At 45.0% G+C, this 14,038-nt stretch overlaps 1 protein-coding gene across 1 annotated transcript in view; it reads right to left on the bottom strand.

The window, feature by feature from the left end:
* Positions 1-8,605, bottom strand: part of LIN9 (lin-9 DREAM MuvB core complex component) — a 39,045-nt gene extending 30,440 nt beyond the window's left edge. Inside the window, exon 1 of the mRNA XM_048299299.1 lies at positions 8,527-8,605. Coding sequence (XP_048155256.1) covers positions 8,527-8,605 — 79 coding nt within the window. The remainder of the gene's footprint in view (positions 1-8,526) is intronic.
* Between the last annotated feature and the right edge of the window lie 5,433 nt (positions 8,606-14,038).

The raw sequence follows: 14,038 nt of genomic DNA, 5'->3' as shown, positions 1-14,038 counted from the left end.
AGTATTTTGTTTGCTGCCATCTGTTAAAAAACCAAATTTCAATTAAAATAAAAAAGGAAAAGGCAACAAAGTTTCTTTTTCCCTAAAAGATTAAAAAAAGAGTTTAAGATATGAAACAGAACTAGCTTTGACTCACTGGGGTTTAGAGAGCCTCCACCGCAGTATCTCCCAAGATGTTCAAACCTACAACAGCTACTACATTTGGGATTACATGTCAAAACCACGGTGACACACCTGGGCTATACTGTCACCCCTCCTGAACGTTTCTTTTCTGATGTATCACCTTTGTTGGGTTGGAGACCTGTCAGTGACTGGTACAGGAACACGATTCTACGATGATCTGTTTCACAGGGAACTCAGCTCCTGAAACTAAGCTGTATACTAAAGGTACCACAATTTTTTTTAACATTTTATACTAAAAATCCAATACCATATACTGCTTGCATAAATACATGGGTAGCCTGCTATCAGCCAAGAATGAACAGCTCTGAATGATAACATTAAGAACAGTGAAGAACTACTGTGTCCCTCAAAGTTACATAAGGGATGGTGGGAAATGTGTGCAGGGGTAAGTACACGCAGTTTAAGAACACGTCACTGGGGATGGAGAGGCAGGAGCAGGGCCATCAGGACTGTCAAATGGAGGAGACGCTGCCTTTCCAGAAGGGATCACTATTCTGAAAGATCTCAGGAACTTCATCTGAACATACAATAATTTTCCTCTTTTTCCCACTATCTTTGATGAGAACCAAGTTCAATCAACCCAGTCCAGGGTGAGCATTAACACTGTTAACAACAACAGAAGAGAAACATTCAGGAAGGGGCAGCAAAGCTTTATCTGGGTGGTGTCAATCTCACAGCTGAAGGGCCTGAGATGCTTTGCTAATCTCTAAGGGTTTTGCTTCACCCCTGAGGGTGATGATGGGCCAGCAGAAGGTTACTGAGCTACTTCCTAGCTTTACAAGATTAGCACTCCAAAACAGAATTAGTTGCCAAGGAGTTTTCCACATGGGATAGTTAATCTTCCATAAATGCACGTTAGAATAGGGCTGCTCATTTGTTTTCACTTGACCTGTAATTAATATATCCAGGGCATCCTTATTTAGGAATGCAAGTGTCCAAATAAAATATTCCTGATCTATGGAAGTTCAAAAGTTAAACAAAGTGCAGAAAATTGACACCAACACTTCTGTAGCTTAAAGCTTTAGAATACATGTAGGATACCAAAATGACAATGGACATGTCCATAAGCTTCATTTTACCTCAGAGGTAAACAATATGACACAATATGGCTTTTCTTATCAAGTTCTTCTATATTGATTTTAGGGGCTACCTGCAACAACACCAAACTCCAAGGAATATGGTAAATTTCCCTACTTTTTTCCATTTAGTTGGGCAATACTACCAGGGCCACAAAACCAGAAACTAGGATGATGATCTAAGCAAAAATGTGTTACAATAAAAAACAACCAACATTTAATACAGATAGAAGCATTTCAAAAACTACAAAAACTGCAAAGTGATGCAGGCTAGGTTAAGTTTATTAAAACCATACAAAACTTTACTTAAAATAATGATTAGACTTATACCATCCTCACACTAAATGCCAGTAATCTTGTATACTCCCGTTCTGAGTAACAAATATATAATCACAGACAGTCTTTTTAACCTGTGTTTTAATTATAAACAGAGATTAAAGTAGAATACACACACACACATGAATGTAAATACCTATTAAGACGATGACACAGATTCCATTTCCAGAAACACTTAAAAAACAAACAAGCAGAAAGGAAGAAATAAGGCCTATGAATCATACAGGTTATTACAACCAAAATCTACTTCCAGCTCCTCCAGGTTCAGAGGATTTTGGAGGTGACTTTCTTCATACTGAGAGTAAAAAAACCCTTAACCTAGGGAGGAAGCACAGGCAGCTCAGCACAGCAGTGGCTCAGGAATTAGGAGGCCTGCTTTCAGGAGGCTACACTGGCACACTGTTCCAGTGCAAACTGTAAACTACCTCAGCCATGTCCTAGTATCCTACTGAGTACTGATCTGCATATGTTGTTAGTAAATTAATTACCTGAACACAGTGTTCACACTTGACTAAGTCTGTGAAATTAGGAAAAGATTCAGCAGAGATCTAGGAGATAAATTTCAAGATCTAAAGATGTGCCTTACTGTGAGAAAGTTAAGACACTCCAAACTTGTTCTTCCCAAAGAAGGTCAAGATCTGCACTGATCAAAGTATCTACAAAGGAAGATAATTCAGATGGGTAAATAGCTCTGCAGCCCTTTTTTTTTTTTTTTTTTTTTTTTCAGGAAAGGCATAACTAGACTTATTTTGTGAAAGATTACATTGGATAATTCAGGTTAGCAATGAATGCACAGTTTAACAGATTTTATGTAACTATACCAAGAAAAGGCATGTTGAGCTCCCTGTAACTCAAAATCTTAAACCAAGTTCAATATATTTTTAAAGAGAAAACTGTAGCTAAAAAGGAACCTTGAAACTGATGCACAGAAATTCCAAACACAAGTATACCAGCATGCTTAATGAAGAATCTAAGATGATTATAATGGCCTTTCCTGGCTCTGAAAAAAACCAAACCCCAATGAGTCTGTAAAATACGTGCACCACAGATGTGCAATAAAAATAAACGCGTTCTAGATTATGAGGTATTAAATAGTATCGTAACAGGAAGCTCATCAGTAACTAAGAGTCAGCAATAAGTGTATCTATGTGTTTTGTAACACTTGCAAGAAATGATTTTCAGGAAGGCCAGATAAAACCAAATTGATAAAAAGCCACCAAGGTTAAAATCACCCCAGGTCTGCCAAGCCTGGCATGACAATGGCCCTGATGTTTTCACACCTGGCTGGCTGCAGCAGCGGCCGGCATGGGTCCCTGTGCATGGACAGCTCTGCCAGTCCTGAACTGCTGCTCCCTCTGAGCACACAGTCACCCCGAATCCTTCCTGTAGCCCCAGCCTCCTGCTCCCACCTCATGGGAGGACATACAGAGCACTGCAATAAAGAGAACTTTTAAAACTTCCTCCATCTGCTCTAGAAGCCATATGAACCCTCCAAAAAGTATTGAAGTATTTCTGATGTGGAGATAGGCTTTGAGGCGTGGGAGAAAAGCGCAAAAGCTTTTACCCTTTTCGAAAACAAAAGACAGGTTTAAGTTTAAAACCAAGCACCTACTGCCTCTCCTCATTTGGAAACACTGTAACTGAACAAAAGAAGAGTTTGACCACAATTCAATATGGGCAGCTGTGAATGACCTGAAGAACATTCTCAGTATTAAGATGAAGTAAAGCAGTTTAAATGCAGCTTCTCAACTGCTGATTTGAAAATCTAAACAGGAATGCACACAAGTATATTATGTTTGTGAAAGTGTCTTCAGTTTTTTTAACAATGAATTTATAACAGCTGATAATCTTGAAAATAAATGTTACAAGGAACCACAGGGATGTTCTATAGCTACTGATTTCACTATTGTGTGGGCATAAAGGGGCATATCTAAACCAATATAGAAAATTCTAGGATCCAGATCAGCAATTACATGATGTAAAGCCTTTCCTCTCCAGATCGTTATGCTATTTTGTCTAAATTTGCACAGGTGAGCAGTTATTTTAACATTGGTTGCATGACTACCTCAAAAACCTATGTAATTAATCTACATTGCTGGCACTAAAAATGATGTCACAGAAGAAACTCATGGAGAAGAAGGGAGAAACATGAGCCTTTATTATAGACTGAGTGATTAATCCTCCAAGAGATCATTCATCTAAACAAGCACAACACAAGTTGTTTCAGCAGAGGAAGCATCTCAAACAATTGGCCACTGCAAGGAAACCTTATTCAGGAAAATTCTGAAAGTAAAAAACACACATCAGAAGGAAAAGTGGCTTTGGGGAGTTTTTAAAGCTTCCCCCAAATTTTGGGCTCATTGAAGAGGCAAGCAAACAAATAAATAAACACTAACTTTTCACTTCAAGCATGAGTCAGTATTTCCCTCATGTTAAGAGCCCACTAATAACCTGGCATACGTGTATTTCCAAATCCTAATTTAACTACTGAATGGAAGTAGGTTTTCCAGCCATGTGAACCCTTCTACAGGACTTTTGTAGACAATAACCACAATAACAAAGCCCTCTTTTTGAAACTGTGCTCTCATAATGGACAATACGCTGATATCATGGTAACATAAAATTTGAAAGGTAGGCAGTACAAATAATCCCAAAAATTATTAGTTGTCAGTACTGCATAGCAGCCACAAAACTAACCCTGAGCCTTCTCCCAAATACTGCAATCTCACACAGTTCTGCTGGGGTGTTTTGCCTCAAACATCCAGGCCACAGCAGTACTGGGCTCACGGCCCCTTGGGGCTGGAAAATGGAGGTGCCAGAGGTGTGCCACGTCCCCCTGCAGCTGTCTAGGAAAGTAGCAGAGGACCCACGAACCACAGCAAAAGGTTGTGCTGAGTGACACTTTCTGCTTGAAGTGCTGCCCTTATGCTGCAGCCTCCCCCCATGTGATAAAAACCCTGCAGAAAGATCCTTATCCACTTTCCCTTCTGCCTGCCCTAAAACAAAAGCCCCTATGAACAGTACCAACCATGTCTACCAATACATGGTATTTGGCAAAACACTGATTTCAGAATTTGTATTGTAAAAGTTGAACGCTGACACCCATCACCCCTACAGTCCGCCTTCCTTCTCGATTCACCTGCCACTTGTTGGAGTTTGCCTACACAGAGCAACACCGCACTCCAGCGCTTGGCTGCTGGCAGCGGCCCTGTGCCCATGATCCCTGAGTTACCAAAGCACCCGCCTGTCAGAAATGGCATCTCCATGGCAGGTTCCAGCATCCTCCTCCCTCAGACCGGCTTGTGCCAAAGGATGCACCAAGATGTGGCTTTGCCGGTGCTGTTCTCTGCAGAGCTCTGCCTCCAGCAGGACCAGGACAATCTTTAGTCACACCTGCATGTGCTGCCTGTTTTAGCAGAGCCTCAGCAGAAAGTTCATTTCACATCAGAGCCTCCCCTCAGCTTCACTGCACAAGCTTTAGAACCACACAGCCCACAAATCACATTGCTATTACCAGTAGCAGGAGACAGGGCAGCATTATGTATGCTCCAATACAATCCACTGTTTCCCTCTTCTGAGACAGAGAGAAAAAGCCATCTGGTCTGCAGCAGTAAGGCTGCCCACCACTTACCTCCACTGCAAAGTTACCAGGAGATAAGAAGAGGGAAAAAAAGGCACTGACTAAAATTAGTCACTCATTGGGCACCAAACCAACAGTCTGCAGAAACAAATTTTTTGTCTTCAAAATACAAATCAAACTATTAGTATTTGAAGCACTTCTGCAATTGGGACCTTTAATATTCTGGACTTTTTCAGCAAAAGGATTTGCCATAGATTTGTTCTTTTTTTCACCTGCATCCCAAATTAATATATGTCTCTTCCTGGCAGCACAGGAAAGGCCTCAAACTACAAGAAATGCACATAAACGTATGCACCATTTCAGGCTGTCAGTGTGAACCCTCTTACTGTTTTATATGGATGGAATTCCAGCTTTAGAGAGGAACAGCATAGTAACTTTATCAGATAAAACAAGCACATATCACAAGAGAGAACCATGTGCATTACATTCACCTCACTCCTGGGTTAAGGAACAGTCACTGCCCAGCTGCATTACAGAACCTGCCAGAGGGCAAGTAGGTGCTATTAGAATACTCTGGGACAAATTCCACTTCATCAGACATCCAATCTGAAAGTAAAACTGTGTAGTTCTTACCATACAGCAAAATGTCAGTTTTCTTGTCACCCAGCTATGGTGTGTTTACCTATAATTCTTTTTATGTGAAAACTCAGTTATGGTCTACTACTTTACTATAAACTAAGTTGGAGAAAATTCACAGGGGTGATACATAAATCACGAAGTCTCTTAATCATGAACTATTGCAACTTTTTTAGGAACTTATTTTTATACCATAAGGAATATTCCAAAACCAATTTTGCAATGCTTACTGTTATTATCCTTTATATATTAAGCTGCAGACTGAGAGCTGCATGAAGTCAGTGTTAAATTAGTCAGGACTAAGTTTACATCTTCATTTTAAGTATAGGACTGGAAATGAAAGAACTATGTGTGGCAGTAATTAGCATAATTTGAAAACATCCAGATCACCAAAACTGGATAGGAGAGGAATGGAACCACAAGGCAAACACTCATTGAAACATTCACAGTTCTAGCAGCTCAGCAATGCTACAGAAAACATGAAGCTCCCTATCTGATGGAAAACACCCCCAACCTGCACCAAACTTAGGTAAATACAAACCTTAAGGTCAAGATCAGCACAGCAGAAGCTTACTACCTTCACAACCAACCACACTGTCTGCTTCACATGCCAAACAGAGACTGTAACACTGGCACTGCTGGCAAGGGTCTCCACCATAGCCCAATCCTAAGGGAAACTGAGTCACACACTCTACTATGGTATCTGCTACCATGAAGTGCCAGACCTGTCAAACCTTCCTGATGTCACCGCAGGCAATATAAAGGAGACAGAGAAGAAAAAGTTATTTTTCATACTTCACATTAACTTCTTGAAACACACAGTACTTTCTCTGGAAAATGGGCAAGGCGAATGGAGGAACAGTAACTTAAACATCATCCATTCTAGTGAACAGGGAAAGTTCCATTTAATAAGCAATAAACCGCTGCTAATTATTAATTACAGTCGTGTCAATTGGTCCATGACTTGTATTAATCAGTCTCTAAATGCAGCACAGCGTCCACTGTGCGACTGAGCTGCACCAAGTCGGGAGAGTCAGTTTTATCCATAATTTATGACGATCCTCCATAAATCTGTTCAGTTAACACAATGACACTGGCCATGTGGGCACATTAACCAATTTTTCTCCTGACAGTTGTTGGAGCTGTAACAAAGAGCCACACTGAGTAGCCAGAGAGTCTTTGGATACAGAAAGAGTTGGTATCTTGATGAACTTGCCCGGTGCTGGACAAAACAGTGTCACCAAAAGATGTCTACCCCATGCTGTGCACATCTATTGAAACTAGTAAATGCCCTAGTTTTAGCTTGGCAGGAGTTGACAGTTTGTAAGAGGACATATCAAGATGGAATCTAGACACATTTTACATTGAATAATGTAAATGTTACAATGAATGTAACATTCAAGTACTTTGTGCATGAATCCACATATACAGCAACACATGTTTGGTTTTTATCTACACTAAGTTTTTATCTAATCCTTGTGCTCATTGAAAACAACACCCACACAAGCCCTATGGAGATCACAGAATCACCGAGGTTAAAAAAGACCCGAGACCATCGAGTCCAACCTTTAACAAAACACCATCACATCAACTAGACCATGGCACTGAGTGCCACATCCAGTCTTTCCTTAAACACCTCCATGGACAGTGACTCCACCACCTCCCTGGGCAGTCCATTCCAATGCCCAATCACCCCTCCAGTGAAGAAATTCCTCCTAACATTCAATCTAAACTTCCCCTGATGAATCTTGAGATTATGCCCTCTCATTTGTTGCCTGGGAGAAGAGGCCAATCCCGACCTGGCTACACTCTCCTTTCAGGAAGCTGTAGAGTGTGATAAGGTCACTCCTGAGCCTCCCCTTCTCCAGGCTAACCACCTGCAGCCCCCTGAGCTGCTCTTCAAAAGACTCATGCTCCAGTCCCTTCCCCAGCTCTATTGCCTTTTTCTGGACATGCTCCAGCACCTCCATGTCCTCCTAGCAGTGAGGGGCCCAGAACTGGACACAGCACTCGAGGTGCAGATATACAGATCTGTATGCATGAGAACACATGTTTACATACTGTCTTCCTGTACAGCCAGGTTTCTGCTGCCGACACACAACACAGGGTCTCTGAGCTCTTCCCTGCGCATTTATCAGTGCCCCCTAGGTACCGTGTGTGCACGCCCTGACCCCCAGCCCTGCGGAGCTGCTCACACCGTGCACAGTACGGGATACGAATACACGAGCCCTCCTTGCCCCCACGGGCGACAGCCGGGTCCGGAGCGCCGGGCAGCTCACCCCTTCCCCAGGACAGGACGCTCCTACCCCCGCACTGCCCCGACCTCCGCGGGCAAGGGCGGGCTGTCACTGCGCCCCGCCCGGCTCCCGCTTCCCGCCCCGCCCGCCCGGCAGGTGCCGCCCGGGCGGGGCGGGGGGCCCAGCCCCGGCACCCCCGAGGGCAGCGGGGGTCGCACCCTCGGGCCGGAGCTCCCCGCCCGCCGCTCGGGCCGGGGCCTCGCCGGGGAGGGGCGGCGGCAGCGGCGGCGGCGGCGGGGGGGTGGGGGGGGCCGGGCCGGCCCGGTTGCCAGGGAAGAGGCGCGGGCTCCGGCCCCGCACAGCGCCCGCGGCGGGAGGGAGGGAGCGAATAAGGGAGGCGGGCGGACGGCGGGGCGCGGCGCGGGTGTCACGACGGGACGACGGGGCGGCGGGAGCGGGGGCACCGGTCCCTACTCACTCTCGTCAGGCAGCTGATCCAGCTCCGCCATCTTGAACGAGCCGCGCCGCTTTTTCAAAGGCTGCCTGGCGCGGGGCATTCTGGGGGAGGAGACGGGCGCGGGCGCGCGCGCGGGGCGGGGTCTCCTCCCGCGCGCCGTGAGGGGCCGGGCGGCGGGGCTGGCGCGGCGCTGCCGGGGGCAGGAGCGGGAACAGCGCCGTCACGGGAACCGAGCGGGACCGCACAGCCACAGTTAAAGAGCTGGAGTGGACATTATACTCGTTCCAGTCTCGTTCCAATCCCCTGCCACTGGCCGGGCACCTTCCACTAGCCCGGGTTGCTCAGAGCCCCCCTCCAAACTGGCTTTGAACACCTCCAGGGCTGGGCTAGCCACAGCTGCTCTGGGCAACCCGTCCCAGTGTCTCACCACCCTCCCAGTAAAGACTTTGTTCCTAATATCTAATCTATTTCCCCCTCTTTCAGTTTGTACCCATTACTCCTTGTCCTATCACTACTACAGTTCCTGACCGAGTCCCTCTCCAGCTTCCTTAGAGCTCCCCTTCAGGTACTGGAAGGTTGCTATGAGGTCTCCAGGCCTGAAGAGCCCCAACCTTCTCAGCCTGTCATCGTAGGGTAGGTGCTCCAGTCCTCTTATCACTGCCATGGTCCTCCTCTGGACTTGCTCCAACAGCTCCCTGTCCTTATGATGTGGGATGAGGGGGAATGGGTGACTGGCAATTCAGGGTGGGGGGGAAGGGGTGGAAGTGCTGGCTGTTACAAAGGGTCACCCCAAAGTAGCTGTGCTAGCTTTAAGTCTTTAAACAATCCCATTATATTATATCCATCCTCCTTCATTAAATAACAGCCTTTTGCTAAACTGTGCCTATTTTCCCTGTCGTCGCTTTTGATAAACAACTGCAAAGGTGAGGCTTCAGGAGGAGTAAGGGATCACAACAATCCCACCACAGCCAGTCCTGGCCCCGCTGTTACCGTCCATGGCACTCCTCCCAGGAGGCAGCTGAAATGCTCACCGAGCCCAAGGCCTGAAGGTCAAGGTCTCGCTTGTTCTCACCCAGTGCCAGGGAAAGCCAACAAACCCCTGACAGTGGGTGGTTGTTCCCTAACAAACTCCTTGTCTTGTCCTACCCTCCACCATCTGACCCCTGAAAGCTTTCTTCAAGCAGCAGCAGTGGGTTTTTTGGTGTAGTCTTCTTAGATCTCTGGACCACAGTGAATTTTAAAGCTTCTGCATCAAGAAATGTAAGTAAGCATGGAGATACTATCATGAACCACAAGCACATTAATTGCTCATGGACCAGACTCTTTACATAGGTTTGGCTTTGATAACGGTATCTACTACTACTTATACCAAACAAAATTCCCTTTTTATATATATAAATAAATATGAAATTGCACATTGAGCTTCAAAATAAATAAACAGTGTATCTTAGTCAAGGCTAAGTTTGTGTCACATCTTAAACATATTGCCAAGAGCACAGTGCACAGTAATGCAAAATGCTATGCCTGGTTGTATGCAACTCTTTGAAAGCACCTAGGTGAAACCAAAGATTCTACAAAATACAGAATATGCATATCTTGGGACATGGAATAGAGTTTAATTTGTGTTTTTAATTTGCTAATGAACTCAGATGACTAGGCACTCTAGCAGGTTGAGAGGGGCAGGATATAGGTCATGTTATTAAACAATTTTAAATACACAAATAAATAAAATCAATGCTGCCCTTGTGCTCAAGGGGAAAAAAGCCAGTTTCTAAGTGAAGAAACAAACTGAGTGAAATGCTTTAGAAATTCTCCTCAGGGCTTTCTATGTATTGTAGCAGAGCTAAAAAAAGAGAAAAAAATAAAAAAAAAAAAAAGAAAAAAGAAAATACAAAGCCTAGCTTGCACTTCCAGCCCCCTTTTCAGGTCATTTTGAAAGGCTGTTTAAACAGCCTTCCCTCCCCATAGCCCCCAAAGGGCCTAAGACACTTCAGTCAGAGCTTTCCATACTGCACAGCTCCAAAGAAAGCTGCTACGGTAGACAGATATAAAGCACTGTAGGCACAACTAAAGAAACTAATAACAAAACACAACTAAGCAGTAATCTGTGCTATTTCAAACACCAACTTCTCCCCCCCCCAAAACATTAAACCCTGCACAGTTTTCCCCTTTTATTAAAACATCTCCACCACGCAAAAGGCCTGACATGGACCAGGCCTTCCAGGCCCAGTTAAACAACGTGTTAATGACACTAATATTTCTCTGTATTTCAGCTACACTGCCCTTGTTCCAAGGGCTGTATGTTAATGCTCAGCTAAGACTGGCGACACTGAGACTTCCACAGTTGACAGAAGACACTGATCACCAGCGAGGTTTTTGCTGCTGTGCTTTGTAAACCTTGTCATCAGCTCTGGCTGCACTGAAAGCAGTGCTGCCCAGAGCCACTCTGATGCTACAGCTTTCCCTGAGCAAGGGCTTTGCAGGGGAGGGATGAGAAGTTTTCTACAACACGATCACATTTTGCAACAGTCCTCAAGAGTGCATTTCTACAAGGGAAAGAGGAAAAAGGAATCAAAGAAACTCAATGCCTTTCAGGGAGTCTTTGTAAACTGTGATAAAACTGGATAAAACTAGATGAAAAAGGTAAGAGAGATTTGCCCCCTCCCAAATGTCTGTTGCCAATCATCTCACAAATTAACAGGTGTAAAGGAAGAATTCAGCTCCCAACAGCATGATGATGATTATTCCTTCATTTCATTCCAACAGCTGCATTTGAAAAATATTTAACAGAAGCCAGTAGCACTCACCATGTTGAAAGGGTAACAATCAACACTTATTACGATTCCTGGATAAAGGACCTTTTACATCTTGGCCTTCAATGAATGCTGCAGTATCTCTGTGTTCTGGTTTTTCGTTTGTCCTGTGCTCGCTGTTTCCAAGTCACACAAACATGACCCCATTGGACAAACCCCAGCCAGGGCCATTTGTCAGTGTGCACACAAATACACAACATTTTCAGTGCATCCCTTTACCATTCTGGCAAATTTGCATTTTGCACTTGGGCAACATGGAAATGACACAACTCTTCTGACAGACAGGCAGGGTGACTAAAAACATCCGTGCTCGCTGCCAACAACGTGCCCTAGATGCTGCTGACTCACCTGCCTGACACGGCGGGAGGGAGGTCTCTAAACTGGCTGCACTGCTGCCATTTGCTCTCACCAGGGTCACGTTAGGCAACTGCTCCTAATGGTGTGTGCCAAAATGCTGCAGAGAGCACTTCACACTCCCATTGCTGCTCAGTTGCTGCAGATGATATTAAGAAATGGGCTACACCACCTACTGACCAATGCATTCAGAGTCCTGTCAGCATGGAGCAGGTAGTGCTGCGTCCAGGGGGCGGGAGACAGCTACGCTGTCATTTTCTCTTCTCCCCTAACCAGGCCCTGGCAGTAGGAAGAAAAGCACAGACAGCTGGCAGAAGAGTGTGCTCTTTAGCCACTGAAGCACCCTCTTGTGAAGTCTGAGTCCTGCTGCATTAATCACATTATGAAATTAGACTTTGTAACGAGGGGGCAAGGGAAGCAGTAGTTTCCCCTTTGAGCTGTTGGGAAGTCATTCTTTCTTCTCACCCTGCCTGTCCCTGTGTATCTCACTTCTGTGGAAGTGACCTGCAAGGCCCACAGGCCCACATGCTACCTTCACACCAGAGCAAATGAAAATCATCACAGCAACGTGGCTGGGACCTACATCTGCATTTCTTCTCACAGGTGCCACTTCATCTCCAAAATGACAATTTCTGGAGAAGGAGCCTGGCATTAACTTGAAAGTCAAAGCACACACAAGCACACATCTTGTTCAGATACATGTACTCCACAACAGCGGAAACTATTTTTATGGGCATAACAGGAGCCTAAGTATAATGGACTAAGTTAGGGGGCTCAACACATACATAAAAGCAATTCAGGCAAAACACTAAGTGGGATATAAATTGGCTACAGTAACATTTCAGCAATTATGTCATTATATTCCCAAAATTCACAGTGAGGTCTGTAACAGTCTTCCAGAAAGCAAGCTGAAGCAGAGACCTCAGTAGTTACAAACACTACAGGCCTCATTTAAGAACAGGAGTACAATTATTTATGGTATTGAGAAACTTTGTGTGTCCAGAGGTCTTTTTTGTATAGAAATTATTTGTTTGGGGGTTCCCCCCTCCCCGCCTTTCCTCTGATTAGAAACTGAAGGGGGACAGGGGCAGAATGTCATCATTTTATGGCCTAAATACTAGGTTGGTTGTGCTCTAATTTTTTTTCTCAGCCACTTCTTTCCTGCATGAATTCAGGCAAGTCACTAAGAATTTACACTGACTGCCAACCAGTAAGCCTAGGCTGGCTTCCTTCAGTTAACTGCATGGACTGTCTTAATGTTTGTGAGCTGTTGTACAACAGGGCCTGCAGCCATGCTAAATAAAGATAAAATGGTTAAATATTTATAAAATGCTGCTTTTGGTAGTTTAACATTTAGATCAGAAGCCATTCCTCAACATGCCCCCCCTGAAAAAAGCAGAGGATGTCATGGGACCTAATGTCTTGACAACTCACTCCTTTCAAGTGCTTTTGACAGAAATGGGGCTACCTATTCATCCAGCTCTGCTGTGTGCTCATATTCCCAAAGCAGTGCCTTCAGTGGTTGTCACCGTGCTGCTCTTCCCAGCCTGGCCCCAGGGAGAGGCTGTCCATCCACTGGGTCTGGTGGCACCAGTGCCCGCTTCCAGGAGAGTGGATCTGCTCCACGGTCAGACAAGCTGGCAGCAGAAGCAGTGCCTGAATTCACATCAGATTTCACAGCAGGACGGTCATGGGGCTCTCCTACAGCCCCCAAAGGGCACCTGCTGCCTCTTCAGAAAGGCCTGTATCTTTTCCTGCCATATTTGCGAGGTTAGGGACAGCTTGGGATGTACGTGCTTGTGCTGCAATTATAACTGAGCACTACATACACAGCACAAAGCACTCCTACTGCTGCTTGGGTTGGAGCAACAGGGAACTTTCAGCCACCTCTAGTACAGGCGACAGAGGGAGCATCAAAATCAGCTGCCTTCTACTCCTGGTCCCAAACGGAACTGTTAACTGCTTCTTTTGAGGGGGAAAAATAATTATCTATCTCATAACTAAATGGAACATGTTCTCACGTTCTCTTTCAGAGACTGACAAGATCATACTTAAGAGCCTGACCAAAAGGGTTTTTTGGAAGCAAAACAATGATTAGCCACCGGTTAAGCTACTTAAGAGGCAGAAGACAGGCCACTCTCCTTACTTCCTCTTAAAATCCATTATCACCAACCTCAATCAGTTTTTTCTGTTGAGCTGTCCTCAAGCCATACAACTTACCCAGTGCTTCCACATTTCCTTCTCTCCCTGACAGCAGCTTTGTTTTCCATCTATCACTCTTCATCCTCCTCTCCTTCAAGGGCCCTGGAAAGACCTGCACCATTGGCAACCACTTTGGCTTCAAACTCCTTTTACAACAGGCCCTG

The sequence above is a fragment of the Corvus hawaiiensis genome, chromosome 3 (assembly GCF_020740725.1).
Source record: "Corvus hawaiiensis isolate bCorHaw1 chromosome 3, bCorHaw1.pri.cur, whole genome shotgun sequence".
NCBI classification, from domain to species: domain Eukaryota; kingdom Metazoa; phylum Chordata; class Aves; order Passeriformes; family Corvidae; genus Corvus; species Corvus hawaiiensis.
Note: the sequence above shows the minus strand (reverse complement) of the source record. Positions and strands in the feature narration are given on the sequence as shown.